This window comes from Cibotium barometz, chromosome 19 (assembly GCF_041138505.1).
Source record: "Cibotium barometz isolate CiBa-2024 chromosome 19, ASM4113850v1, whole genome shotgun sequence".
Taxonomy (NCBI): domain Eukaryota; kingdom Viridiplantae; phylum Streptophyta; class Polypodiopsida; order Cyatheales; family Cibotiaceae; genus Cibotium; species Cibotium barometz.
Window position 1 is genome coordinate 56721600 of NC_141064.1, and position 26360 is coordinate 56747959.

General features: G+C 41.1%; 1 protein-coding gene across 1 annotated transcript in view; it reads left to right on the forward strand.

Annotated features, from left to right (window-relative positions):
- Positions 1–16889: 16889 nt before the first annotated feature.
- LOC147628773 (chromatin modification-related protein eaf6-like) overlaps positions 16890–26360 on the forward strand; it is a 40021-nt gene continuing 30550 nt past the window's right edge. Inside the window, exons 1-5 of the mRNA XM_086814017.1 lie at positions 16890–17088; positions 17865–17965; positions 18124–18193; positions 18339–18369; positions 18476–18539. Coding sequence (XP_086670143.1) covers positions 16987–17088; positions 17865–17965; positions 18124–18193; positions 18339–18369; positions 18476–18539 — 368 coding nt within the window. The 5' untranslated portion in view covers positions 16890–16986. The remainder of the gene's footprint in view (positions 17089–17864; positions 17966–18123; positions 18194–18338; positions 18370–18475; positions 18540–26360) is intronic.

Here is a 26360-nt window from a genome sequence, read left to right on the forward strand (position 1 = left end):
TATGTACCTCAACTAATGTGTAAATTAGTCCATAACTAGAGATTAATTAAACTCTTGATTTTAGTCTCTTTTCTTTATGCAAAATTAAGTAAAAGAGAGGGAAATTCCTCCAATTGATAAAGAATTTGATGTAATTAGGTGTTTTGATGCATGATGCTCTCAGAACACTCAAAAATGCTAATTTCAACCTCTTACATGATTGAATTTGATCCCAAAAAATACATGATTGAATTTGATCCCAAAAAATACATTTTCTAGTTTTTTTTACCTCTTGAACTGGATTAATCACCCCTTAATGATAAAAACTAGTCAATTAGGGAAGATTAATCGATTTCAAGAGTTTTTTAATATTTTTGAGAAATTTTTAAATGATTAGGCTACTCCTAATTCTTGCTAACACTCTAATTCATACAAATCAAACAAAAAATCAAACAGAAATTAATGATTCTAGCTCTATGTTTAACTCTAAAGAGAGCTAAAAAATCACTAAAAAATGCATTCTATTGCATTTTTTGATGCAATGGAAGCAAAAAATTCCTAATACACTCTATGTGCAAGCCCTACGAACATTAAAAACCAAATTAACAATAACAAAATCAACGATTTAAGCTAAAAGTTAAGCAAAAAAGCTTTCTTTATAATATTTAAAAAAAAGAGCTATTCCTTATAAAATCACACACAAATCCGCATCAAAACCACATCTTTTTCATGGGAAACCACTAATAAAGACAATGGGCAATGGGTAATGTGTAGATTAGAGAAAAATAGTGGAAAAAGCCAAGGGATAACTCCCCGACATCGGTGCCAAAAATATTATGGCTCACCCAAACCCCCAAACCCCCCTTGAAACACATCCAACAAGAAGATTACATGGTGAACCATAATTGTTCTGAGAGGATCTTCCTAATGGCCGAGCTCGTAACCCTTAAAGTCTCCACGCTCCATAACTCCTTGAGAAGCAATTCCACCATGCCTCCTGCGAGCGTTGTCACACCGTCGCATTGCACTGTGTACTCGTCCCTCCTCTCACCTCACTTCACTCACACACACTCACTAGCATGGATTAGAGAGATATTAGTAAGAGGATTAGCAAGAGCATGACTCTATTGCACAATGGGAGAGTCCTTTGTATTATGAAAGATATTCACTTATATACATGGCCATAAGTGTTCACACTCACTTGAACTATGACCGTCCGGGCACTTTAGGCTCATAAGAGGCCTAATACTATTACAATGACCACTCTCATAATATATCCATGAAGTACATCACTTGGGACTTCATCTTAACTTGCTACCATCGCTCTTGAAGCAAAAATTGCCATAAGTATTCTATTGGACCATTATGAGCGCCCGTCCAAGTTATAGATTTGAACCATAAGTATTCTATTGGACCATTATGAGCGCCCGTCCAAGTTGTAGATTTGAACACCATTGCTTCATATCTTGAATGTATGACCTTTTGGTGTATCTACCTTGACTCGATGTAAGATAATGGTAGTAGCTCTTGTTAACCATAGGAATGGGTTAACAGCATGCATACTTAATACACTCAATCAACACACACAACCATGCACCCTATAATCATGCAAGTAAGAAGGCAAGAGGTCAAGAGAAGAAGAAAGCTTTGTACTTGAGAAATGATAGAATTTCCCTATTCACATTATCAAAGTTGTATATATGCAAAAGGGCTTTTCCCCATCATCCAGCTTAAGTGGTTTCCCAATTCTTATCTCTACCCATATATACAAGGCTTATGGCTATGGTTGGGTTTAATACATTAATGGCCTATGGCCTACATAATGTGAATACATCTTAGGCTAGAGGTGGGGATTTTGGGTGTACGAAGGGAGTTAACCCCCGCATGCTTGCCTAGACATTCTTCTGTTCTCAAAAGTTATGAAAGATGGGTATGTCGGTGTGGGGATCTTCACTTCATCTTCGTGAGACTTCATCAAGTGGAATTGTTACACTATTTTTAGACATTGGAGTGGTTTTCCATTATTGTGCAGGTGAACATAAAATTGTAGTCTAAGAGGATAAACTCTAAAGAGACCAAAGGCTCCTCTCTGGAATACCCCCAAAAATTAGATCCTTGTAAACAACCCCCATAAATATGGCATAATGTGGGCATGATATGGATGTCAAAGCGGAAGCCTTCACATGAGATTCATCGTACTTGTGCCATTCATTGTCCATCTATCCTTAATTGCATTTTATATTTATACTCACCCATGATTATTTCAGATTTTGTGACAACGAATGATAGTTGCTTCTTACCCTCACTAACTGGGTTATGTTATGAGGAGTATTTTCATGGAATTTAATATTTCCATGTTTCTCATTATTTGTGAGTTCTCCTAGATGGGTTTAGATTGGGATGCCCTTTTAAATCAGGCAATCATATCTTACTTTGCACATACATGGGTTATTCTATATATGCATGAGAGTATGGGTTGCATATCTCGATTTATTGAGATTTGTATGGTTATTTGTATTTTTTATCAATTAATTTATTATTTTATTAGCATAGCTTATGGAAGTACATATCCTTGGGTTAGATAATGAAGGTGAGCTAGTGGTGGTTAGGAAAATTTAGAGACACTTAACTTTGGGTGTCGAAGGATTGTTATTCATTTATTCCATTTTGGGTGGCGTTTATATTTATTAGTAGCAGATATATTTAATTGGACATATGAAAGCTTCCATTTAATTTTATTAGAAAGGTTGTACATATTCATATGTTTAAGGATTTATACCTATTTTGAGTAGATAGACTTGCATGTTCAACAAAGCAACCTATTTTTGTTTAAAGTGGACATATTTGTAAAAGTGGAAGGTATTTTGAGACCCACAACCTATTTCAAGTGAATATGATTAAAAATACACCAAGAGGAAGCGTGGGCTCACTCTTGTATGGGGGAAAATCGAAACTAATCTTGTGTATTGATTTTTCTTTATTATGTGCTAACAAGTACTTTTCTTCTTATGACTTAAATTATTGGGTAATTTGCTCTTCCAACGTCATGTGGGTGGTAGCAACCTCTTCTTTATTACTTCACCCATAATCATGTTTTCCTTGTAAGATCTCCTCTCTTTGCTGCAATAATCCAAGCTCTCCCCTTGCTTCATAGTTAGAAGGTCTCCTTCTAACTGAGATGCACCCTTCCCAGTCGAGCAGAAAAGAAAAATGATATCCCTTGCTCCTTTGCATCATAGCTCTCTCCTCCAAACACCATGCAAATACCTTTACCTAACCATAGACAAGCTAGACCGCTTCATAGTCAAGCAGAAAAATGATCTCCTACCCTTACTGCTTTGCATCATAGCTCTCTCCTCCAAACTCCATGTAAAAATAAACCTTTGCTTGACCATAGACAAGGTTTCAAAACTAGACTGTTTGCTACAAATAAAGGAGGAGGAGGAGGAGGAGGAGGAAGGTGAAGCTAAGAAGAGAAAGGTGAAGCTAAGAAGAGAAAGGTGGACCTCATAAATTTTCATGAAATAGAAAAGAATTAGAAAGTTATCGAAATTCTCTTTTTCACTAAATGATGCCATGTGGGCAAGCTTCGTGAACCTCTTGTTGAGGAGCCAAGAATCCAAAAACCTCCAAAGTGCTTAATGCTTGGATAGTAGAATTATGGTTTCTTAGTTAGTATCACGTTTTGTGATTTCTTGTAAGCTTTAGTAGAGCACTTGCAGCAGTGATAAAAGTGAAAAAATAGGGAGTTATTTCAAAGCCGTATAGTATGTGACATAATACGTACATGGTAGGCACTAGCTTCAGGGTTGTTTTGAAGCATTATCTTTGCTTGTCAATAGCTGTAAAACTGAGATGTCTTTTAATAATGATAATATTTTATAACATGCATATAAATCTACAAATCCCACGTTAGACCTTGACCAAAAATTTGCTATTTTATATCACATAGTTATGTCACTTAAACTCCCACTCAAATTCAAGGCTAACCTATGTATATTTACTTTAACACACACACACACATAATATTTAATTTAAATAAATGAATTTTAATGTGTCTAGGAATCTCTTTACTCTCTCTTTGGAACGAGCATGTAACTATGAAGATGAGATAAAAGAAGCTTTGCACATGATCAAAATGCAATGAGCAATTAACTCAAAATACAATGTGAGCAATTAACTTAGCCTATACTTCTTTTGATAGCAGAGGTTTAAGACATCAAAAAGTATATTATCTATTTTATGTGATAGTAGAGGTGGTTTAAGACATCAAAAATTATCTACGTGGTGTGATATAACATCTAGCATCTAAAAACTAAAGTAGAATAACATCTAACATCTAAAAACTAAAGTAGAGCAGACGAATGAAAAGAATCAACAAAACCAAAAACTCATCAATTTGGCTAGAATCAAAGACTTGACATCAATTTGTTGTGGATTAAGGAGGATGTAAGCACCAAGGGTACAAAACTTGAGAGGCTTCAACGCATGAGAACCATTTAAGCAACCTTTGTAACTAGTATCCTCATGCAAGAGTTGAGATGTCTATGGGGTGTATGCCGCTTTGGTTGGGTAGCAATATATATAGCAAAGAATTTCCTTTATCACACGGATGAAGGAAGAGGTGTGAAATTGAAACCCAATATGGCTATTATAAAACATGTTAAAATCCACATCATTATGCACAACCTCGTTATTATGCAAAAATAATAGCATTCTCACAAGTAATTGCTACATCCTACAAAGCCTTGTGGAACTTATTTTTTGGATGTGCATAATTTTAGAAGTGATTTTTTTTTTTGAGCAGGGGACTTAAGCTAGGAGGAGAAAATGTGACACCTATACTTGATGCATTGGTTTCCTAGTTTTTATGCCAAAAAAGAGTTTGGCTTTCCTGGTGCACTTTCTTCTACATTCAGTGTGTGTTTCCTTTTGTGTTCACGTAATGCAACCACCAAATCTAATGCAACTACTAGTTGGCCTCCCTTTGCTACTATTGACTTCTCTAGATATGCTTATGTATCATAATCTAATATGGATGAGAAGCATGGCTAGTAGGGATCAATCTAAATAGTTTTTTTTCCTCCTTTTTCCCCTCTTTTTTTTGTGTGGAAGCCATCATCAAGGTATTTTCTTTCCACCTTTTAGTATTTAGTGGGGGGCAAGTTGACCAGGACACACATTGTCTCCTCCCAATCCAATGATATGTGTGGCCAAGGTTGGCCATCCATTGGTGGGATCAAGGTCTTGCATATGTGTTTGTTTGTGTGTATGTGAACCCAATCTTAGGAGGGGCTAACATAATATCTAAATATTTTATGTGTGTTTGGCTTATGTCATGAGTTGAACCTTTATACCTATAAAGGTATTGTACTTGATTAAAGAAATATGCAAGTCACATCATTTGTAGTCATACAAATACTCTCTCTCTAAGAGCTTTGTATCTCTCTATCTCTTCTCTTTCTATCTTTCTCCACACACAAAAGTCATGGAGATCTTTGAGCCACCATAGCTTAGCACTCTTCCTGTTGCTAAACCTAGTTGTTGCAACATTTGGTATTAGAGCTACCTACCTAGTTGTAACATTTGGTATCAGAGCCACTTTGACCATCTACTCATCGTCAACTTGTCTTCATTTTCACTTAAAATGTTGTGCAACCCTAGTTGTTGTCTTCATTAGCAACGTGTTGTGTTTAATCAAAGGTCTTAATAACCTTATTAAAAGGGCCACATCATCAATTGTTGGTCCCTCACCTGCATTCGACTCCGTCTACTCACTATCACTTGTTCTCTTCTATGCGTGCTTTGCAGCATGGCTACTTTACTTGGCTCCTCACTCGATGCTGCACTTGTCGCTAAGTACTACTACACCCACCACCTGTGTGTTGATGTGAGCATATCATTCATCAAAAGCCATTTCAACACATCAATAAGCTCAACGAATTCAACTAATCAAAGAGCTTCAATCAGTCATAGAAGGTATAAAGCAAAATTGGGAAAAATTTAGGCCTTTTTGAATTTTTACAAAAACCTAATTAATTAAGTGATTGCTCCATCATTTTTCAAAATTGAGGGCATAAATTAAGCATTAAAGTGTTACTACAACTTCCTATAGCATCATTTCCAAAAAGTTCTAATTTCTTATCAACCCTAATTTTTCCAAGGCATGAAGTCTTGAAAGGCCCTAATTTTTTTTGAGCATGGAGTGAAAAATCTTTTATTTTCTCTGCTGAGCTATGAGCTCCCACATGTTCATAGACAAGTTTAATGGCTAAGATTTCCACACCTAGCAATGAAGATAAAGTTTCACGTCAACATGCTCGGGAGTTTCAATTTGGAGAGTCTAGTTTTGGATCTTCTTGGGATGGGAATGAGGAAGATGCACTAGTTCTAGAGGGACAAACAGTAATGGAGGAAGAAGATTTTAGACTGAAGGATGATGAGGTCCATTCTACAATCGACAATGACAATGAGGAGGAGCCTCTAGATCAACAACATCCCCCCACCTTTGATTGTTTTTCATCAGTAAGTTCGTAGCCATTATCAGATGTTTCCAAATCCCCCACGTCCCATGACAGTGAAACAAAAGTTCTCTAGGAAATCCTAAAAGTATGTGGATGCTCGCATCCTTCTATTTGACAGTGCATGGAGGATCAATGTCCTAGGGCCGATTGATCAACCTTTGAAGAAGGCAACATTTATGCCAACTTTATAGAAAAGTGTTGTGCACTGTGGATTGCTCAATATGAGTATGCTTATTTTTCGACTTACAATGTGATACGGGATGCATTTCTTCAAAGGTTCAGGGAAAATTAAACATATGTTCATATGCTGGACAAGCTATGTTAGATGGATTAAAAGGGATGACGGTGGAAGATTATGCAGCAAAGTTTTAAAAGCTTCTTCGGCAGTTGGATGCAACTAATTAGCGAGAGTAGTGGATGAACTTTTAATTTTTATTTCATCAAGGGATTAAGCAAACAACTGAAGAGAGCAATGGTTGGTGTAGATCTGGCTGCTATAACTCTGGAGTAGTTGTGGGATCCACAATAAGGGTTGAGGGAGTGTTGGTGAAGTCTGCAAAGCATAAGAGCAAGAGTAAGAGAAAATCTATGAAGCTTGTTTTTAAACACTCGGATGACGAGGAGGATTAGGAGTTTGATGACTCGAATTTAGAGTGTGATGACTTGAAATTCTAGTAAAGAGTCAGATGAGGAGGAGGAAAAATGCAACGCACAGGCAAAGAGCAAGAATGTCGGGAAAGTAAGGACGTGGATGTGGTCATGGCTCATGTGTCCAGTGAAGGATTGGGATCCCCTCATAAGGTTTGATTGGGTACTCGATGCACAAGATGTCGAAGCCCCAATCATGTTGCAGAGGAACGTGACTTAAATGAGATTTGGTGTGCTATTTGTAGGACTACCACTTATAACACTAAGGCTTGCAGGTATAATGGGAGAAGAGCCCCACCACCTCCGGCATGGTGCCACTAGTTTATGGCTGTCTTATAGAGCGGTTCAATCTACTATACCAGCAACTCTACCTAGAATTGTTTGAATGCCATTTTCATACCAAGGGAAAATTTTGGTCCCAAGGATGCTCTATGTTCATAAGGTGCGGGACCTAATTTTGCATGCTTTTGTTGTCATATACTTGGTCAGCAGAAATCAGATTGTGAACTGTGGAAGAAGCACATAGCAAAGTAGAAGGAAACCAAGGGGGATGTGTAACTTCAACTTCTAGACAACCGACGAAAAATTTCATAGAGATTATTGCTTTAGAAGAGCAAGAGATAGGTAAGCCGAAAGCTCAAAATGTAGAAACTTCAACAATGGCTGTGACAAGATCCATGGGACCCCAATCTTCAGAGTCAATGGAACCGAGCTCAGATAAGAAGAGTAAATGAGAGGAAGTCACATGATAAGATCAACACAAATTTCAGACTCAGGTATTTGAGTGGGTGGATAAATTACAATGTTGTGAAATAATAATAAAAAAGAGCCCGAGTTAGTTATTCCATTTAGCCATCAAACAGATAGCTAAGGGTGCTAAGAAGATTTGTGCTTAACCAAACTAAGACCAAGATCAGATATTCATTTTATTTGGGGTAAAAGCACCAAAGGCACTAGAGAAAGTAGAATCTTAGAATGAGAAGATTGTGGAAGTCCTAAAGAAAGTAGATCCTTGACTCATTCTGTTTGTGCTTAAACAGAACAAGTTAAGGATCAAAATTTTATTTTATCTAGGGTAGAAGTGCTAGACACACTAAAGAAAAGTAGAATCTTAGGATGAGAAGACTGTGGAAGCACTAAAGAAAGTAGAATCTCATCATGAGAAAAATGCAGAGAATACTCCATCGTATAACCTATGGGAGGATCTGAAGAAACATTAGATCTATATTTCTACAGAGCAGTTGCTCACATTGGTGCCAAATTTCAGAGAGTAATTGGTCCGACAACTAACTTCGATGGAGAAAAGGGAGGTTCAAGCTAGGTCAATTGGTCAGAACCAGAGGAATCGTCTATTCTCAGCAGAAGGAAGCTCTAGTATATGACGAAGCAATTCATATCATTCATGCTGTGAGATCCCTGTTCTCACCGCGCAACGGATTCGGGGTACTAGCAGCGGAAGTAGCATTTCTTGCGCGAGGCAGGGTCCCACACTCGGGGCCTCGTCCACGGATATCCGGACAAAAGACTAATCCGTCGGTTTTTCCAAAACCAGACCCGGAAAAACTTCCCTTATCCGGAAAGCACGGGCGATTCCACCAGGATAATTTTTACTCTAACGTAGTCAAAACTCTTACTGATCAAACAGATCCGACTGCATCTATAAAGATACTTGGTCAGATCAAGGAAGAAACTTGCACTTGGATCATTGGGATCAACGCTTTTTTCCCCACCAAGGAGGCACAGCCGTTGATTCCTATCCATAGAACAATTACTATCCGGGATTTACTTTATCTATCGTAATAACAGAAATTGAGTCTCGATTTACGGATCCATCAGTCCAGCCTAACCCCATCCGATCCCATGGGTTAGCCAACCGCCCAACCACTGTAGTGATGGGATCCAATTTGGAATTTGGTTAGGTTTTGTCCCGGGTACCAAGGAAAAGAGTTCCAAGGCCCCCTAGCCGGAATTTCATGCAAACATAAAACTAGCCACACCACTTACACACCCAATATGAAAATTGCCTTTTTCTTAGCATCAGCTAACTTTAAAACAATCCTTTAATGAAACCATAGTACCACTGATCACAATCTCCCAAATTATCCAGTTGATTCATAATTTCCCATCATTCCTTCATCAGAGTATCTATGGCATCATTGGCAACTAGAACGCTCACCACCTGTCCACACAGGGGCCGTTTCAATAGTTCCTAGCCCATAATACTCAACAATATAATCACTTATCAAGATGGACTCTCGTTGAAGATCAGCAAGATCAACCAACAGATCCATATAAAAGAGCCATGGACTCATCCGTTGAGGACCAGCAAGGTCAATCAACCAGATCCATGCCCGGTTCCAGAAAACAACTCTTACTCCTTGTTCCAATATCTTCCTCGACGCACGCGTGGGTATCCTAGGCGACCCAGAGCCCGAGCACCGTATGGTCAGCACCCTCTAGGATCCTTCGCAGGTGACCTAGCGCTTCACTCATAGGCCGCTTCCTTGGTCCCTCATCCACCGTACCGGAAGCTCACCATTTTAATCGAACCGAGGCTGGTCAAGACCTCGGTCGACCTTGCTACGCGAGACGTCCTCCATTGACTCTCCGTCAGCAGATGCAACTTTATCAGTTAGGTCTCCACGACCTTAATCACAAGACGGTCAAAATGCTTCCCCAGCATTCTTGACATAAAACAGTCATTTACAAACAGCATTTACAAACAGTTTACAAATACAGTTTCTATATTAACTCTCATTTTTCCACATTATCCCTCATTAATCCACATTACTTATTCCACATTCCATGTATATGTGTACTCATCCAATCACCTCCTTTTCCATCTCTTCACTTCAGATTCCTTCACATCACATATCATATATTCACATCCATATCCACATCCATACATCCACATCCACATCCACATTCACATCCATACATCCACATCTACATGCTTATCTCCATTTTCACATCCTCATTTATACATCCACATCCCATATCCACATTCATACATACACATCCATACATCCACATCTACATCCACATACATACATACATCCACATCCACATTCCACACTCACATCTATACATCCACATCTACATTCACATTCACATACATCCACATCCACATTCCCATACATCCACATCTATACATCCACATTCCACATTCACATCTACATTCACATTCACATACATCCACATCTACATTCACATTCACATCTATGCATATACATCTTCATGCATATATCCATTTTCATGTTCATACATCCACACTCCCATCTCCATATCCACACATCCACATACATACATCCATTTTCACATTCCCATTTATATAACCCCATATACCTTCACATCTAATCTTTTACATCACATCTATTCTCGCCCTATCACAACCCATATACATCTTATCCTATCACATACACTTCTTACCTCATTCCCCCATACACATCTTAATTCATCTTATCACATCCTAACTTATTTCATAAGCATCTTATCACCTCTTATCACACCTCTTATCACATCCTATCACTTTCCATACGCATCTTATCAATTCTTATCACATCTCATACACCTCTTATCACATCTTATCACATTTCATATCTTTTTTTTTTAAAAGAGAATTCTTTTATTTGATATAAGATTTCTCTACACATTTATTTATACATAAATTCCATTTAAGGAGACTAACACTTTCGAAATTAAAATCAATCTTTTATGCATCTTCTTATGCATGATTTCAATTTGGTAGGGAATTATACTTTTAGAATAAAAGAAATTCTCTTATGCATCTAAGTTAAGCATAAAATCCAATTATGAGGAAAATCATACTTTTAGTATAAAAAGAATATCTTTTATGCATACCTATATGCATGAAATCCAATATGATAAAAGTAACACTTTTGATATAAAAATTTTTCCTTTATGCATACTTCTATGCATGAAAATTAAAAATGATAAAAGTAACACTTTTGATATAAAAATTTTCCTTTATGCATACTTCTATGCATAAAAATTAAAAATGATAAAAGTAACACTTTTGATATAAAAATTTTCCTTTATGCATACTTTTATGCATGAAAATAAAAATGGTAAAAATAACACTTTTGATATAAAATTTTATCCTTTATGCATAATATTAAAATTCAATTTCTCCATGATTATAATGAAATTCTTTCAATTAATCTAGGATGATGATTCCTAGAATATGGTAGGAAGTCCTCTTTTTATGCTTTGAATGAAAATTTTTTATGCATAATTTTTATAAAAATTTTGCCATAGCTCCGCTGCTATGACTGATAAATCTCAATTTTTCTAAGGGATAAAGCTTATCATTAAGGAAATAATTAAAATGATTCTCTAATTGGATCCTCAATCCATCAATATACATAAACTAAAAGCATAAGAAAAAGCCATTAATTTGGTCTCAAGCATAGCTTAATCTTGGGTTAAGGAAAAGCTTTATGAAAAGCTTGATTTGGATTGAGAATGGGTCATGAGTATGACCATTTCTTGAGTGAGAGAGAGAATTTACATAAGAATCATTAGCATTTAAACATAAATGAAAATTGACTTCAATAGCATTTATTAAATTATGTAACTCTTCACTACTATTCAAACTTCAATAGCATTAAAAAAAAAACCATACCAATTAAACTTCTCAAGCTTGAGAGGGGTTGAGAAGAGAGAAACATTGAGAAATTATAGAAAGATGAATATTCACTAATTACCTTACAACTTGCTTGATTCTTTGTTCACGGTAGAGGCCCCCAACCAATCAATTGGTTAAGTATGTTGATGGAGCCACTAATGGGGATTGAAGAAAGAGGGAAGCTCCAAAAACTAGTGAATTATTAAATGAATTCACAGTTCTTGGCTTAGGTGGAGTAGAGTAACGATGCATAAACACTATATATTTTTCAACAAGGGTGAGGCTTCTATTTATAGGAAAAATTGAGCTCCTAACCAAACAAACTGATTCTAGAATTTTCTAAATCAGTTTGGTCAATATTTGACCATTTTTAGGTCAGTTAAGCTAACTTTTTGGAACTAGACTTGAATGAGGAGAGAGGAGAGATGAAATATCTCAATTTTTATGAGTTTAAAACTCATTCAAGCATGTGAAATATGTACCTCCTTTAAAGAACTCCCCTTCCTTACATATGTCATATTTTTAATATTGCTCATAGTTTTTTACTAATAAACCTTGTACATTTTCAACTCTTCATCTTATGTGAAATATGCACCTCCTTTAAAGAACTCCCCTTCCTTACATATGTCATACTTTTAATATTGCTCATAATTTTTTATTAATAAACCTTGTACATTTTCAACTCTTCATCTTATGTGAAATATGCACCTCCTTTAAAGAACTCCTCTTCCTTACATATGTCATACTTTTAATATTGCTCATAGTTTTTTTACTAATAAACCTTGTACATTTTCAACTCTTCACCTCATGTGAGCATTTACTCATTTTTGGGTATTTTCTTTTTACAAGTTGGATTTATCTCCTCCCTACACATGGATTGATGCTATTGGTCCATAGGAACCTTAATTGGACCATAGTCTAAAGATTTCTGAAAATCTAGACCCTTAGGCTAAGGTTCTTTATAGCTATTTTCAATTAATTCCAATTGCACATTGGAAAATTCTTTTTGAATTTCTGTTTCAGGGGAACTCATCTGAATTAGAAGAGATATTTTTCTATCCAAAAATATTCAAAATCTGAATATTCTCTCTCTAGAATATTTTTCTCTCTCTAGGCTAAAACAATTAGAAACAAGGTCTTTATATTTCTGAAGAGGGATTGATTACAGGGAAAGATACTAGACATCAAAAAGGGGGTTTGGGGGAGGAATCTTACATTCTACCCCACTTAAAAAACGCGAGATGTCCTCATCTCGCAACTTGTGATAATTTCGCAAGATTGACGAATATGAGACTTAGAGAAAAATTTTAATCAAGATTAACCACCAAGAAACGTCTTAAAGAGAGCAAGATTCAAAATAAGAACAAGATTTAAACTTTATTCATTCTCGGAACTTATACAGTAAAGATAGAAGAACTCTTTACACTTCCATAAGCCCGTCCATCATATGATCACAAAAGCAGTCCTCACAAGCTGCACAAGTATAAGGTAACTCATCTATGGGAATGATTCTGTGGGTTATTGCTGCGCCTATCTCAGTGGTATGAGGTGTTCTAACAAAAGGACCTCTGAGAGGCAAGCCAAAAACGGGGTAAAGGCATATCTTCTCATGAGGAAGAAAACACGCCAGTAAGAAGACCCGCTCAGAAAACCCAGGATGCCTTGATCTCATGACGCAGTAGTATCGGGGACCCAAACCCAAAGCTTCAATAACCATGGCCAAGCGGACATTGTTACGAAAGTGCTGCTGACCCCAGGGTGTTACCCTAGTTATGTCTTGATAGGTCCGCCATTTTGTCTGCGCTACAGAAGTTCCCAAGTGAGGGAAAAGTGAGCGCTCATACTGCTCTATAAAATCTTTCTTCACAGACTCCCTTGCGTCTTGAAGGTGAGAAATCATTAGGGATAAAACTAGTTCTTGTTGCCAAGCCATGAAGGAGATTAAGAAAGAAAGGAGATCGATGGAAGTAAGATTACTGTGAGCGACAAGTAAAAGTTACGACTTATATAAAGGAAGGAGCTAGCGTAACTTAGAAGCCAACGGTAACTTGCCACTGAAGTTTTACCGTCTTTCCATGATTTGGGTTTGACACATTTTTCTATAGAAGGCATTAAGAATTTTGAGATGAAGAGATAAAAGAAGCTCGTAGGCTAAGTCACCTACTTTCATTGAATTCAGATATAAGGCTCACAATATCTGGGGGATAACTTCATATACTCCCCAAGAGATAAAGAACTTCTTTTGGGCCGTACTCGAATGAAGACCAAAACCTTGATATCCAAAACATCGATTCTCACTTCTGAACTCATTGTTCTGAATCCTTAAAACAGGTGGGACTCTTGAGAAGTATTCTAGGAAAAGGGTCTTCCTTTGTTAAACAGAACTTTCTTTTATTTTAGAGAGGGAATAATTATAAGATCAGAAAGGGAGATTCTTACTCCTGTATACCTCGAAGGCTGGGGAGGAATCTTACACATGCGAAGCTTGCATGACATGATGTATTGGTTGTGCTTTTAGATGGAGGATCTATTGTCAACATTGTATCTAGTACTACATGTTGCAAGGTGCGCTTAATCAATTGGGATCCAGTTGTGTTTGCCGGCCGTAAAGATAGTCAGTCAATGCAGAGCTTAGCCACTCAACTCAATTTGAGGGTGGATGATCATGGAAGTCTCTAGATTCTCCTTTCCAATAGCAATGGTAGTGCTCCGAATGGAGGTAACAAGAGTAGATAAGACTACAAGAAGCACATATTCATGAAACCTTGAAGTCTAAGGATGCACTGATAGGGACATGGAGAGAATGCATTTCAAGGCTCAGATAAAGTTTGTAGAGCTATAGGATCATGACCTAGCTCTCCTGGCCAGCCAAGCCATTTTGAACAAAAAGGACAAGGTCGTTGGGGCACTGTAGATAGGAAAAGACAAGGCCTTGTAGGGTTTCCAAGAGTAGCAAGCTGAGAGGTCAACCACCTCAAGGCCAACACAAGGTCCACCAATGCCTTGCATGCAATTGAGATCACCAAAAGGATGTAATCATCATAAGCTTGTAGCAAGAATAGGCAAAGGAGAGTGCACAAGTACCCACAAGCCCACACTTCACATAATTTGGCAGGGGCAGATGTGGAGAAGGATCAATTGATCGTAGAGGTGGCTGTACACTTGCCTTATTTGGTGCTGTAGTATCACAACCCTTTGTACAGTACTTCCACTTTGCTCTGCACTCAGATTTATTGATATTCACAGAGCTTTGCAAAAAGGTGCTGACTGATTATATGCACCTATTTAACATGATGATATTCAAAGGGGACATTTATAAAGAGAACCCAACAGATATATACAATCAAAGAATACACCCAATGGTGGTTTCCAATTATCATGTTTGGTGTGCCATCCTAAAGAACCATGTGCAGAGGCTAATGTAGAGCAAATCATCTTAAATTCACATAGCTTGCTGCTGCCATGATGGACTAAGAGGGCTTAGCCAACATGAGGGCTACTTATAAGGCTTTAAGAGCTAGCTTGTTGGCCACCACCACCACATATGACCCAATCGGCGTGCTAATCCTCTACTACCATATTGTGGCACTTATAAAAGAACAAAATATGGCAACACATTATTTTTCACTACATTATTGGTAGCCTACCCCACCTTTGACCAGATGGAGGGTGATGAAGCATTAGAGTGTATTGATGAGCTTGAGAGATGGGTGAGGAGAGCCTTGCCATCTTCATCTACTCTCTCTCTCTCTCTCTACCATGGATGCTGCAAAATTGTTATTAAGGTCTAACCCTTTGAAGGTGAGAGGTGTTTCACATGGCTTATGTGCGTGGCCTTAATTGAATATGTAGGGGTTATATTTATGGTGGAACTTAGGCTTCCTTATGGAATATGGTATGTGTATGTGATGAAGTTTATGTTCATATAATGTCTCTCTGGACTAAGCCATTTAACTAGGGCATTTTTGAGAACGCTTTCTATGCTGTGTGTAATGTGATTAAGGAGACGAGAGAGAAAAAAAAGCGAAGAAACAATTACCTGGATCAAGATGGTTATGAGTAGGGGTGGTGCCATAATTTTTGTTTGTTTGAGTTTATGTTTATTCACTGAAGCCGCTATTATTATTATTAATATGCACCCACAACATTTTTCCTTTGTTCATTAATTTATTAGCAATTACATTTTGCAGCGGGGTTGTAAGGTTGTGTGAACGATTCATGATTTTTAAAGGTAAAAAAGGCAATATTTTCCATTTTTTTTCCAAAAATCTAGCAAGATTTTGCTTGATTTGGTGCTCTTTGATGTGTGGCTTTTCTCCATGCTTCCAAAAAAAAGAAAATTGTGCTTTTTATTAACATGCTTCTTCGTGAGCACTCATGCGACTAGAAGGGACGCGATCGTGCGGGTGAAAGTAACCAAGGGGAGCAGGCGATGGGAGGAGAGGGCTGGGGAGCCGAGCACACGGCTTACGGCAAGGGAGGTTGAGCACAGAGGTGCGGGTAGGGGAGGCCATCAAACTAGGCGGCTAAGGGGAGCAGAGCCAGCATGGCTGAGGAGGCGAGCAGGGTAAGAAGCAAGCGAGGCTGAGGTGAGCCTAAGGGAGGCGGGGTGAGCGATGTGCACTGGTAGTAGCAGAGGGGAGCACCCAAGCGACGGGCAGGTGAGGAGACAAGCTGTGGCGTGTGAGGAAAACTAACCTTAGACCAAAAAAATTAATTAAGTGGCCACGTAAGTGGCCACTTAATTAATACAACCAAAATAAAATTGTCTGAATACTTAATTAATACAACCAAAATAAAATTGTCTGAATAATACAACCAAAATAAAAATTATTACTACTTTGAGGAACTGAAAGCGCAAACACCTGCATCCAACCCTCAAGCTTTGAGGAACTGAAATTATTACAACCAAAATAAAATTGTCTGAATAATACAACCAAAATAAAAATTATTACTACTTTGAGGAACTGAAAGCGTAGGTGTCCGATGTCGGGGCTGCATCCAACCCTCAAGCTTTGAGGAACTGAAATTATTACTACTTTGAGGAACTGAGCGCAAACACCTGCATCCAACCCTCAAGCTTTGAGGAACTGAAAGCGCAAACACCTGCATCCAACCCTCAAGCTTTGAGGAACTGAAATTATTACTACTTTGAGGAACTGAAAGCGCAAACACCTTAGGTGTCCGATGTCTGGGCAGCGGGCTGCATCCAACCCTCAAGCTACTCTCGCCTCGCTTCTCTCCAAGAGGGAAAAGCTGCAGGAGGAGCTCCGTCAGGTCGAAAAGCAGGTACTTGGGAAGCTCCTATTCTTTTCCTCGTAATTCAATCAGTGTTTTTTTGGAGAAATTAGGGTTTTTGTAACAGTATTTTCTAACTTATTACTACCCCTCGTGCAGTGGTATAGTTTTTTTAACGTGAAAAAGACCAAAACCATATGAGGGAATGTTTGCATACGCATATACATACACGTACATAATACACATGCATACATGCAAGATCTTAAGTCTAATATGCACATACATACATACATAATACACATACAACAATACATACGCATACAAGAGCTATGTTAACTAATACATTGACACACACACGTATGCGGATATGCACACAACACAGCTTTGAAAGATGAATGTTGTGGCGCTGCATCATAGGGTTAGATGTGTTCCATAGGTTAGCACACACACATGTGAGCAGGATGAAGTTGATGAATGTGAGAGGCTGTAGCGAGTGGAAGGGTCATTTATGATCATCCAGGTTCTGGGCGGGGCATTATTTTCCTAAGGCCAAGTTTAATGTGTTGTGGCATTCTAATTAATGTGGGCTTTCTCAATGTCCCAACCAAAGCGTTCCAATGTTGTTGTTATTAATGGCCCTTGGAAAGGGTTGGTCGGTGAGTTGGGATGCACATATGTCAACTGGTAAAAATATGAGATCAGGGTTGCCGATGGAAATCAATCTCGCACAAGCACACACACGCACGAGTTGTGAATTTTGGTGCGTTCTAATGTTTGAGGTGCATTTTTTACTTCATCTGACCAGTTGTGACTGGACTTTTCTGCAGGTTTATGACCTTGAGACTACTTATTTACAAGACTCAAGCCAGGTTGGGAACGTGCTAAAAGGGTTTGAGGGTTTCCTTTCATCGACTAAGGGTGCAGGCAAGTAAGTAATGATTCTCATTTAAGGGTCTACCTGCCCCTTGGTTTGTTACATAATCCATATAGAGTGTAGATAGCCTTTAAGGTTTGAAACAGCGATAAGTGAAAGTCTCAAGGTTGGAACATGATAGATCTTAATGAGTAGCCTGCTCTACTTTGCAGCTTGAAACGGCCTAGGAAATTTCAGCCAGAGGATAGGCTCTTCTCGTTGTCATCGGTTACATCGCCTGTGGTATCAAAATAACTTAAAAGCCCATTTTTTATATCCAAAAACTCCTATGTATGCAGCATGTATGTGTGTGTGTGGGTCATTTTTACTACTCGAGAGACACTCTGCAATGTTAAGGACTGACTTGTGACGATTGAGGCCCATTTAGGTAGAGGAGCATGCAGTGGGTCGTGATGCTGGTATGCCTTTTTTTCTGTTTTGCAGTGCTAATACTTCTTAGCGTTTAGCTTAAGTGCTGTTCAATATGACTGTGACTCTACATACATCACTGACTCTCTCTTGCAGATGGGAGAATGGATGGCATTGGACAGAGCCGCAGCAAGACAGTTGGGTTGCAAGCCAATGGCCCGTAAGCTAATCAATCTTAAACTAGAAGCTGAATACCCTATGCTTAGCATGAGTTTGCATGCTGCAGTTTGATTTGCCAAATTGAGCTGCCTGTGAAGCATTTGACTCTCCTTGGATGGATGCGTTCTCAAAGTGAAAACATTTCTAGAATCTTTGGCAGTGCCACTTCTTAGCCTAAGGATATTCTGCAAGACATGAATAGAGACTTAATACTAAAAGTAAAGAGACAAGTAGAGCGGAAAGCTGTGTGTTGTTGCATTGAGACACAAGGCCTTATTAAATAGGGCCCGAAGAGGTACAAGCGAAGCATCAAATCTCAAATGCAGGGGTGTGGGTTTTAATCAAAGAGTTATGTCTTTAGATGAACAATTGTGTCATATCCTTTGGATAGGACATGTGTTAGGTTCTGAAAAACAAAAATGTTCAGCATAAATACACAGAAACAGCAAGAACACATAGTAGGGAGCAATAGAGAGCTTGGAAGTGTGGACATACTAGACATGAAGTGATAAGATGTGTACAACCACAAGTACTGTAACTATTTGGCCCTCCTAACTCTTTTCACATGATGGAACCATTGCCCGGACATTGGACAAGTGGAAGAAGGCATGGGAACATGTGAGGGAAAAAGGACGAAAGGACCAGTTGTAAGAGAGATCAGAGCAAAACAACACAGCATGAAATAGGTGAGTGAATCTATATATAATGGTGAGTGAACATATGTACAAGAGCCCTCTGATGTGAGGTGACTTTGAGTAGAAGAAGACCAATGCAAAAGCAAAGATGATGTTGGAGCTGAAGCATGGTCGGTGACGAAGGCTCGCGTCGATGTGAGCAAAGGCACTCTGTGAGGTGGTCGGTGTCGAAGGCTCACGTCGGTGAGGCAAAGGCATTCCGTGAGGTGGTCGGTGTCGAAGGCTCACGTTGGTGGATGCAGAGGCACTCCGAGGTGGTAGTGGGCAGCAGACTCTGGTGACAAGGGTGTTGCGGTACTTGAGTGATGATGAAGAGCAGAGAGGGCTACTGTCCCGAGTGGTGGATACTCTGGTGAACAAGGGTTCTGCAATACCTGCGGGGTGGTGAGGAGCAGAGAGGGCTGCCGTCCCGAGTGGTGAGGAGCAGAGAGGGCTGCCGTCCCGAGTGGTGATGATGCAAGCTTTGGTGATAAGGTTGTTGCAATACCTGAGTGTGGTGAGGAGTAGAGAGGGTTGCTGTCCCATGAGCTAAGGAGAAACTCTAAAGTCCTCTACTGTAGTAGAGAGTGGGCTGTTGTCCCAAAGTGTGGCCTGATATAAAACGCTGAGCTACTGACCTGTTAGGAGAGAGTTGTTAGAAGTCATCTCCTGTCTAGATTTATACACCAGGGCCTTTGTTGTGGGTGTGCCCGCCCTTATGAGGTGTTTTATCATTTTTCCTCACTCCCCGTATTTTTCCCATTTTTTTGAGGCTTGGGAGGGCTGCCAGATGATGCCAGGAGCAAGTGCTGGCCGACTGGATGTTCATCAGTCGTGGGCTACAGGGCTGCTGGCCGACTGCATTTATGTAGTCGTGGGACCTTTTCTTCAGTCGTGGGCACTCTTTTTGCTGGCCGACTACCCTCTAGGGAGGTATATATAGGACCCCAACCCCCGTACCTTATTTGTATCATTTCTCGGGATCTTCTTGTGTATATAGAGCAGAGTTACACGCCTACATCTCTCTCTCTCTCTCTCTCTCTCTCTCTCGTGCTGTTTTTCTGCCTGCGTTTTTGCTCGTGTTCCCAGATTTGGTTATCATCTCCGCTGCGTATTCTGACATGGTATCAGAGCCCTAGGCTCTAGATAGGTCTTGGGATTTGTGTGAGCAAGAGGGGGACTGTTTTGTGGCTGATTGGTGGACTGTTTTGGACTGATCGGGAAGAGGAGAAGCAAGAGGAAGGCGGGCTGATTTGCTGGACAGCCACTTGCAGGTTTTAGTTCTTCTTTGTTCCCACCCACCCACCCTTTTCAGAGTACATCCCCGCTATGGCAGATCTGTTTGAGATGGCCGAGAGACATGTGAAGATCCCGACACTCCCTACGTTCCCGGTGGACCGTCAGTTGGACGGGAGCAACTACGGCATATGGAAGGTGATGATGGAATCCGTTCTGGAGTCTTACGACCTCGCCGATTTTGTCGTTGTTGGTGTTCCACGGCCAGAAGTAGAGGAAGGGGAGTTACCGTCAACCCGAAAGGACCGGGAGGCCCAGACAGATGTGGGATTGTGTCAACGCCAGGGTCCGTTCGTTTATTTTCCTCAACTGCACACCACAAGTAATCAATCATGTAAAGCATATGACGCTGGCCAGAGGTATATGGCAGCATTTGGCCTCACTTTACAACAGGGTATCGCCCATGAAGAGGATTTCCTTGGAAGTACAGATGCGGGTTATGAGCCCTGCAAAGTCGTCGACAATGCGGGAGCATATTAACAAGTTGCAGGCTCTTCAGCAGGAAGTTCTTCAGGCTGGGAAGGGATATCGTCAGAGGACATGGCCATCACGTTGTTGTCACATTTGCCCTCTTCGTACTCAGCATTTTACTCGTCTTTGATTACCAGTGGTGGCAGGCTCAGCACCATCACGTGGGAGGAGCTTGTGCCCATGGTCCTGGACCAGGAGGAACGATTCACGAACCCTCCTTAGGGTGGAGGTTCGGAGGCCTTTACTGGCCAACGGTCGAAAGGCCGTAACTCGGGCAAAGGGAAGGCTTCATCGGAGAAGTCTTCTGAGCAGAAGTCCGACGCTGACCGCGAGAAACTGAAGGCAGGGAGGACCTGTAATGATTGTGGCGAGAAAGGCCACTATTGGAGGCAGTGTCCCAAGCGGAAGACCGAGAAGGGTGAAAACTCCTCAGCAGCAATCATGAAGACTCCGGCTTTTGTGCACCTGGAGGTGATGGACACCGATGCTTCATTTTCTTCAGGTAGGGAGGAGATTGGAGGACTCTCCTTAACGGATACTCGGGAGTGGATTCTCGATAGTGGTGCTTCCAGGCACATGACTCCTTCCCATTCCGGTTTACAGGATCTCTGCAGGCTTTCTGGTCATATTCTTACTGGGGATACGTCCCCGATGGCAGAGGGGGGAAGCATTCCTCCCAGGTGTTGTATGTTCCGGCACTTGGTTTTCATCTGTTGTCAGTGCATCAGGTTTGCAAGACTGGCGTACGGGTGGAGTTTGATGAGAATTTTGTTGCTCTCCGGGACAAAGCAACAGGCCAGGTGGTTTGGGAAGGCGGAGTGGAGAATGGAGTTTACAGGCTTTCAGCACTCTCTCTCCCAGGTCCTCAGGTTTGTGATGAGTGGCAGTCTGGTAATGGCCACTTAAGTGTGGATACGCTGCAAGTGCGGGCTTTCCGGGACCAGATGGTGGATAGCTTGCCAGTAGATGGCAGTAGTTGGCAGGAACTTTCCAGTATTGATGTTGCTAGTTCTTGTGTTCGTGAGTCAGAGGAAGCTGAACAGGTCACTTATGCTCTGATGTCTCGTAGTGTTCGGGACATAGAACCTCCAGTAGATGAGGATGTTCTTTCCACGGGGACCTTTCGGAAAGCCAGGCAGGTGACAGGTGCTTACTTGCAGAAGGAGGTGGTTTCTCCAGGCTTTGTGGTTCCGGATTCAGAGGGGGTGGTTGACAGGTTTCATCAGGTTTCCAGGACTTGTTTGTGCACCGTAACAGGTGTTGATCCTTGTGAGCAGTGTGATGTCTCTGTGACTCAGAAGCTGTATGGTTCATTGATCTGGTTGATGGACATTAGATTGGACGGGAGCTTCCTGATGAGGCGGTTGAGCTCATGGTTGCAGATGTCTCTCTGGGAGGCAGGATTGCGTTTCCTGTGGTTTCTGCGGCATGTGAAGGATCATGGACTCTTGTACACAGGAGGGGGATTGTTGGATGGAGTCCGACTCCACGGTTGGAGTGACTCAGTTTGGGGAGGAGATCCGGACACGAGGGGATCTACTTATGGCCCAGGAGCAGTTTTACGGAGCAGGAGGAGGTTACATTGCAGGTTTGGGCTTCCACTGGAGGAACCCATGGTCATCCAGAGGCACTTTGTTCGTGAACAGATTGTTGCTGATGACATCTTGCTGGAGTTCTGTTCGACAGAGGACAGTACGGTGGACCTCTTCACGAAGTCGCTCTCTCAGGATTTGCTCAGCGGCACCCAGCTCCCAGTGGTTGGTTACACAGCCAGGAGCTGAGAGGGGGTGTTAGAAGTCATCTCCTGTCTAGATTTATACACTAGGGCCTTTGTTGTGGGTGTGCCCGCCGTTATGAGGTGTTTTATCATTTTTCCTCACTCCCCGTATTTTTCCCCTATTTTTTTCCATTTTTCTGAGGCTTGGGAGAGGAGGGCTGCCAGATGATGCCAGGAGCACTCCAGTGCTGGCCGACTGGATGTTCATCAGTCGTGGGCTACAGGGCTGCTGGCCGACTGGTTTTCATCAGTCGTGGGCATCTGTATGCTGGCCGACTGCATTTATGCAGTCGTGGGACCTTTTCTTCAGTCGTGGGCACTCTTTTTGCTGGCGGACTGCCCTCTAGGGAGGTATATATAGGACCCCAGCCCCCATACCTTATTTGTATCATTTCTCGGGATCTTCTTGTGTATATAGAGCAGAGTTACACGCCTACATCTCTCTCTCTCTTGTGCTGTTTTTTTGCTTGCGTTTTTGTTCTTGTGTTCCCAGATTTGGTCATCATCTCCGCTGCGTATTTTGACAAGAGTGGGCTGCTGTCCCACATTGTGGCCTGATGTGCTGACCTGAAGAGCCAATGATGATGAAGGAGATGATGTGCAGTCTCCAACAACAGCAATTGCAGCAGAATTGGTACTGAATATGTCTATGAAGTGGTACAGCCAGTGAAGTGATGAGGCAAAGCTATATATAGTATGTGGGAATGCTAGTCGGCTAGACTAAAGGCTATCAACCAACAACAAAGACACACAAAAGAGGGAAAAAATAATAAATCCAGAAAAGTCTAGATAAAATTTCCTTTTTAGGGCTGGACAAAATGCCATTTTTAGACACCCCTCTCAAGCCAAAAAGGGGACCATGAGAGAAGATGGAGGATGCCAGGGTCCCACACTGACACACTGGCAGAAGGAATGTATCCCCCTCTGGAAACAAAGTCTGATAAAGTCAGAGAGGGAGATCGTGATGGCAAAGGTGGTGAAGATGAGGTGATGTGCATGGGTTGATCGTCTCCAAAGTAAGATCTTGAACGAGGCTCTCCTCTTAGTAAGAAGCCACATTCCCTGTGTGGTCTAGATCAGAGTTTGGAGAATCAACTTTTGGTGAGGAGAATTGGTCCTCCGGGAGTGCGAGTAGACGATCCATGTGTGCTCTCGAGGTCTTCAATCCCTTTGCTCACGATAGCTCTGATACCATGTGAGGACAAAAGGACGAAAGGACCAGATGTACGAGAGATCAGAGTAAAACAACATAGCATGAAATAGGTGAGTGAATCTATATATAATGGTGAGTAAACATATGTACAAGAGCCCTCTGATGTGAGGTGACTTTGAGTAGAAGAAGACCAGTGTAGAAGCAAAGATGTTGTTGGAGGTGAAGCACGATCGGTGACAAAGGCTCGCGTTGATGCGCTCTGTGAGGTGGTGGGTGTCGAAGGCTCGTGTTGGTGGATGTAGAGGCACTTCGAGGTGGTAGTGTGTAAGCCCAGCGGGGCGTGCAGTGACAGACTCAACCACGTGTCCAAGAGATAAAAATATAAAGAGGGGGGAGAGAGAAGGGGATGGGGATCTTGCACAGGACACCACATTGAGTGGGGAACAACCACTGCCCCCTTTTAGGAATTTATTCAGGAACAATCCACAGGCACGCTGGCGGGGATCAATACAATCAATGAATACAAAACAAACAAATATGCCGATGTAGGATATCCAAGTCGATGTCGATGTCGACGCACAAGATCCTGTTGCCGAGCACACCATGGGGATGACCCACAAGTATCTCACCGGGCTAGTACCAGATCCAATATCCAAATCCAATGAGTCCCAAGTCCAATGAATCCAAATCCAAGTCCAAGTCCTAGTCCAAAATCCAAGCTTCATAGCTAAGCTCTGTGTTCCATGTTCATGTCCAAGCTTCATGCTCAAGCTCTATGTCCAAGTTCTTCATGTCTATGCTCAAGTTCAAGCTTCCATGTCCAAGCTTCATGTTCCATGTCCAAGCTCTATGCCCAAGTTCCATGCTCTAAATCCACTCTCTCATCCCATGAATAATCTCCACAATTCCTATAGCCTTGTCGATGATGAAAACCCTAGAGAAGCTCTTTCTGGCAAGAAAACTGATATAAAACCTGTTTTAATGGTTTTCGGGCGATAAAAATTTCCAAAAAGTAGTTTTTAGGATTTTTTTGAGTAGTTTTAGGGTTTTTGGAATTTTTAGGGTTTTTGGAATTTTCTGCCTCTACAGCTGTACGGATCCGTACAGTCGCACATAAACAGCCGTGGGCCTATAAATTTCTGTTTGGCTATCTGTCTGCGGATGGAATGCACTAGACAATTGTAACTTAGTTCCGACGTTTTCAAATAATGCCCTCCAGAAATGCAAGGTAAACTTGGAATCTCTATCTGATGTTATGGTGCTAGGCAAACCACAAACTGGATACCAATGCTTGAGAAACAGACGGGCTACGTCCTCGGCTTGGCCGTATGCTTGCATGGAATGAGCATATAGAATTTACTAAAGCGATCCACAATGGTAAAACACTGAGTGTTACGGGATCTGGTGGATGCTGGTAGAGGCCCTACAAAGTCCATAGATATGCCGATGAAAGGTCCGTCGGGGATAGGCAAAGGTTGAAGTAAACCTGCCTTCTTTGTATGGGGAACCTTGACTTTTTGACAAATCTTACAGGGTTGTACATGTGCGTAGACATCACGCACATGTTTGGCCAATAAAAGGACCGTTCTAATTTCTCGAGGGTACTGTTGATACCCCTATGTCCTCCAACTAAGGAGTCATGGGCATCGTGGAGAAGAGCGGAACGCTTTTCCCGAGTAACACAGAGACGGTTCTTGTAGAACAACCAACCGTTTTGTACTGAATAGTGGCCAGGCTCAGAATTGAGGGCCAAACTGTACTGAGTACCAAACTCATGGAAGTCGACATATTGGTCTTTCATACTATCTAAGTCCTTCCCCGTGATTTCGAGAATGGTAGATTCGTGGACTGCCTGGATGCTGGACTTTCGACTAAGAGCATCTGCTTGGTTAGGCTTAGCAGGGATGTATTCAATCATACCTCCAAACTGTTGGAAGATTTGACTCCACCTGGCCTGTCGATCACTCCACTGGGCACTTGGCATAGTCTGAAGCCACTTAAGTGCTTGGTGGTCTGTTTTCACTATGAAAGCCTGTCCATAAAGAAAAGGCTTCCAATGCTTGAGTGCTGTGATCACACCCAAAAGCTCTTTGTCATATACCGAATAATTCTTTTCGGCGACATCCAACTTTCTTCTGTAATATGCCACGGGTCTATTGTCCTGTTGGAGGACTGCACCTATGGCTACATTGCTGGCATCAATGATGACCTCGAAAGGTTCGTCCCATGATGCTAACTTTAATACAGGTGCTTCTGAGGCAGCTTTCTGGAGTGCATGGAATGCATCAAGCGCCTTGCCTGTAACTGAGACTTTGTGCTTGCGAGTTTTCACCCCCTTGAGCAAGTCGGTAAGAGGTGCTGCAAGGTTGGAAAACTGATGGACATGGGTACTATAGGCCTGACAAAGACCTACGAATGAGCGGGTTTGTTGGGCGGTCTTAGGAATGTCCC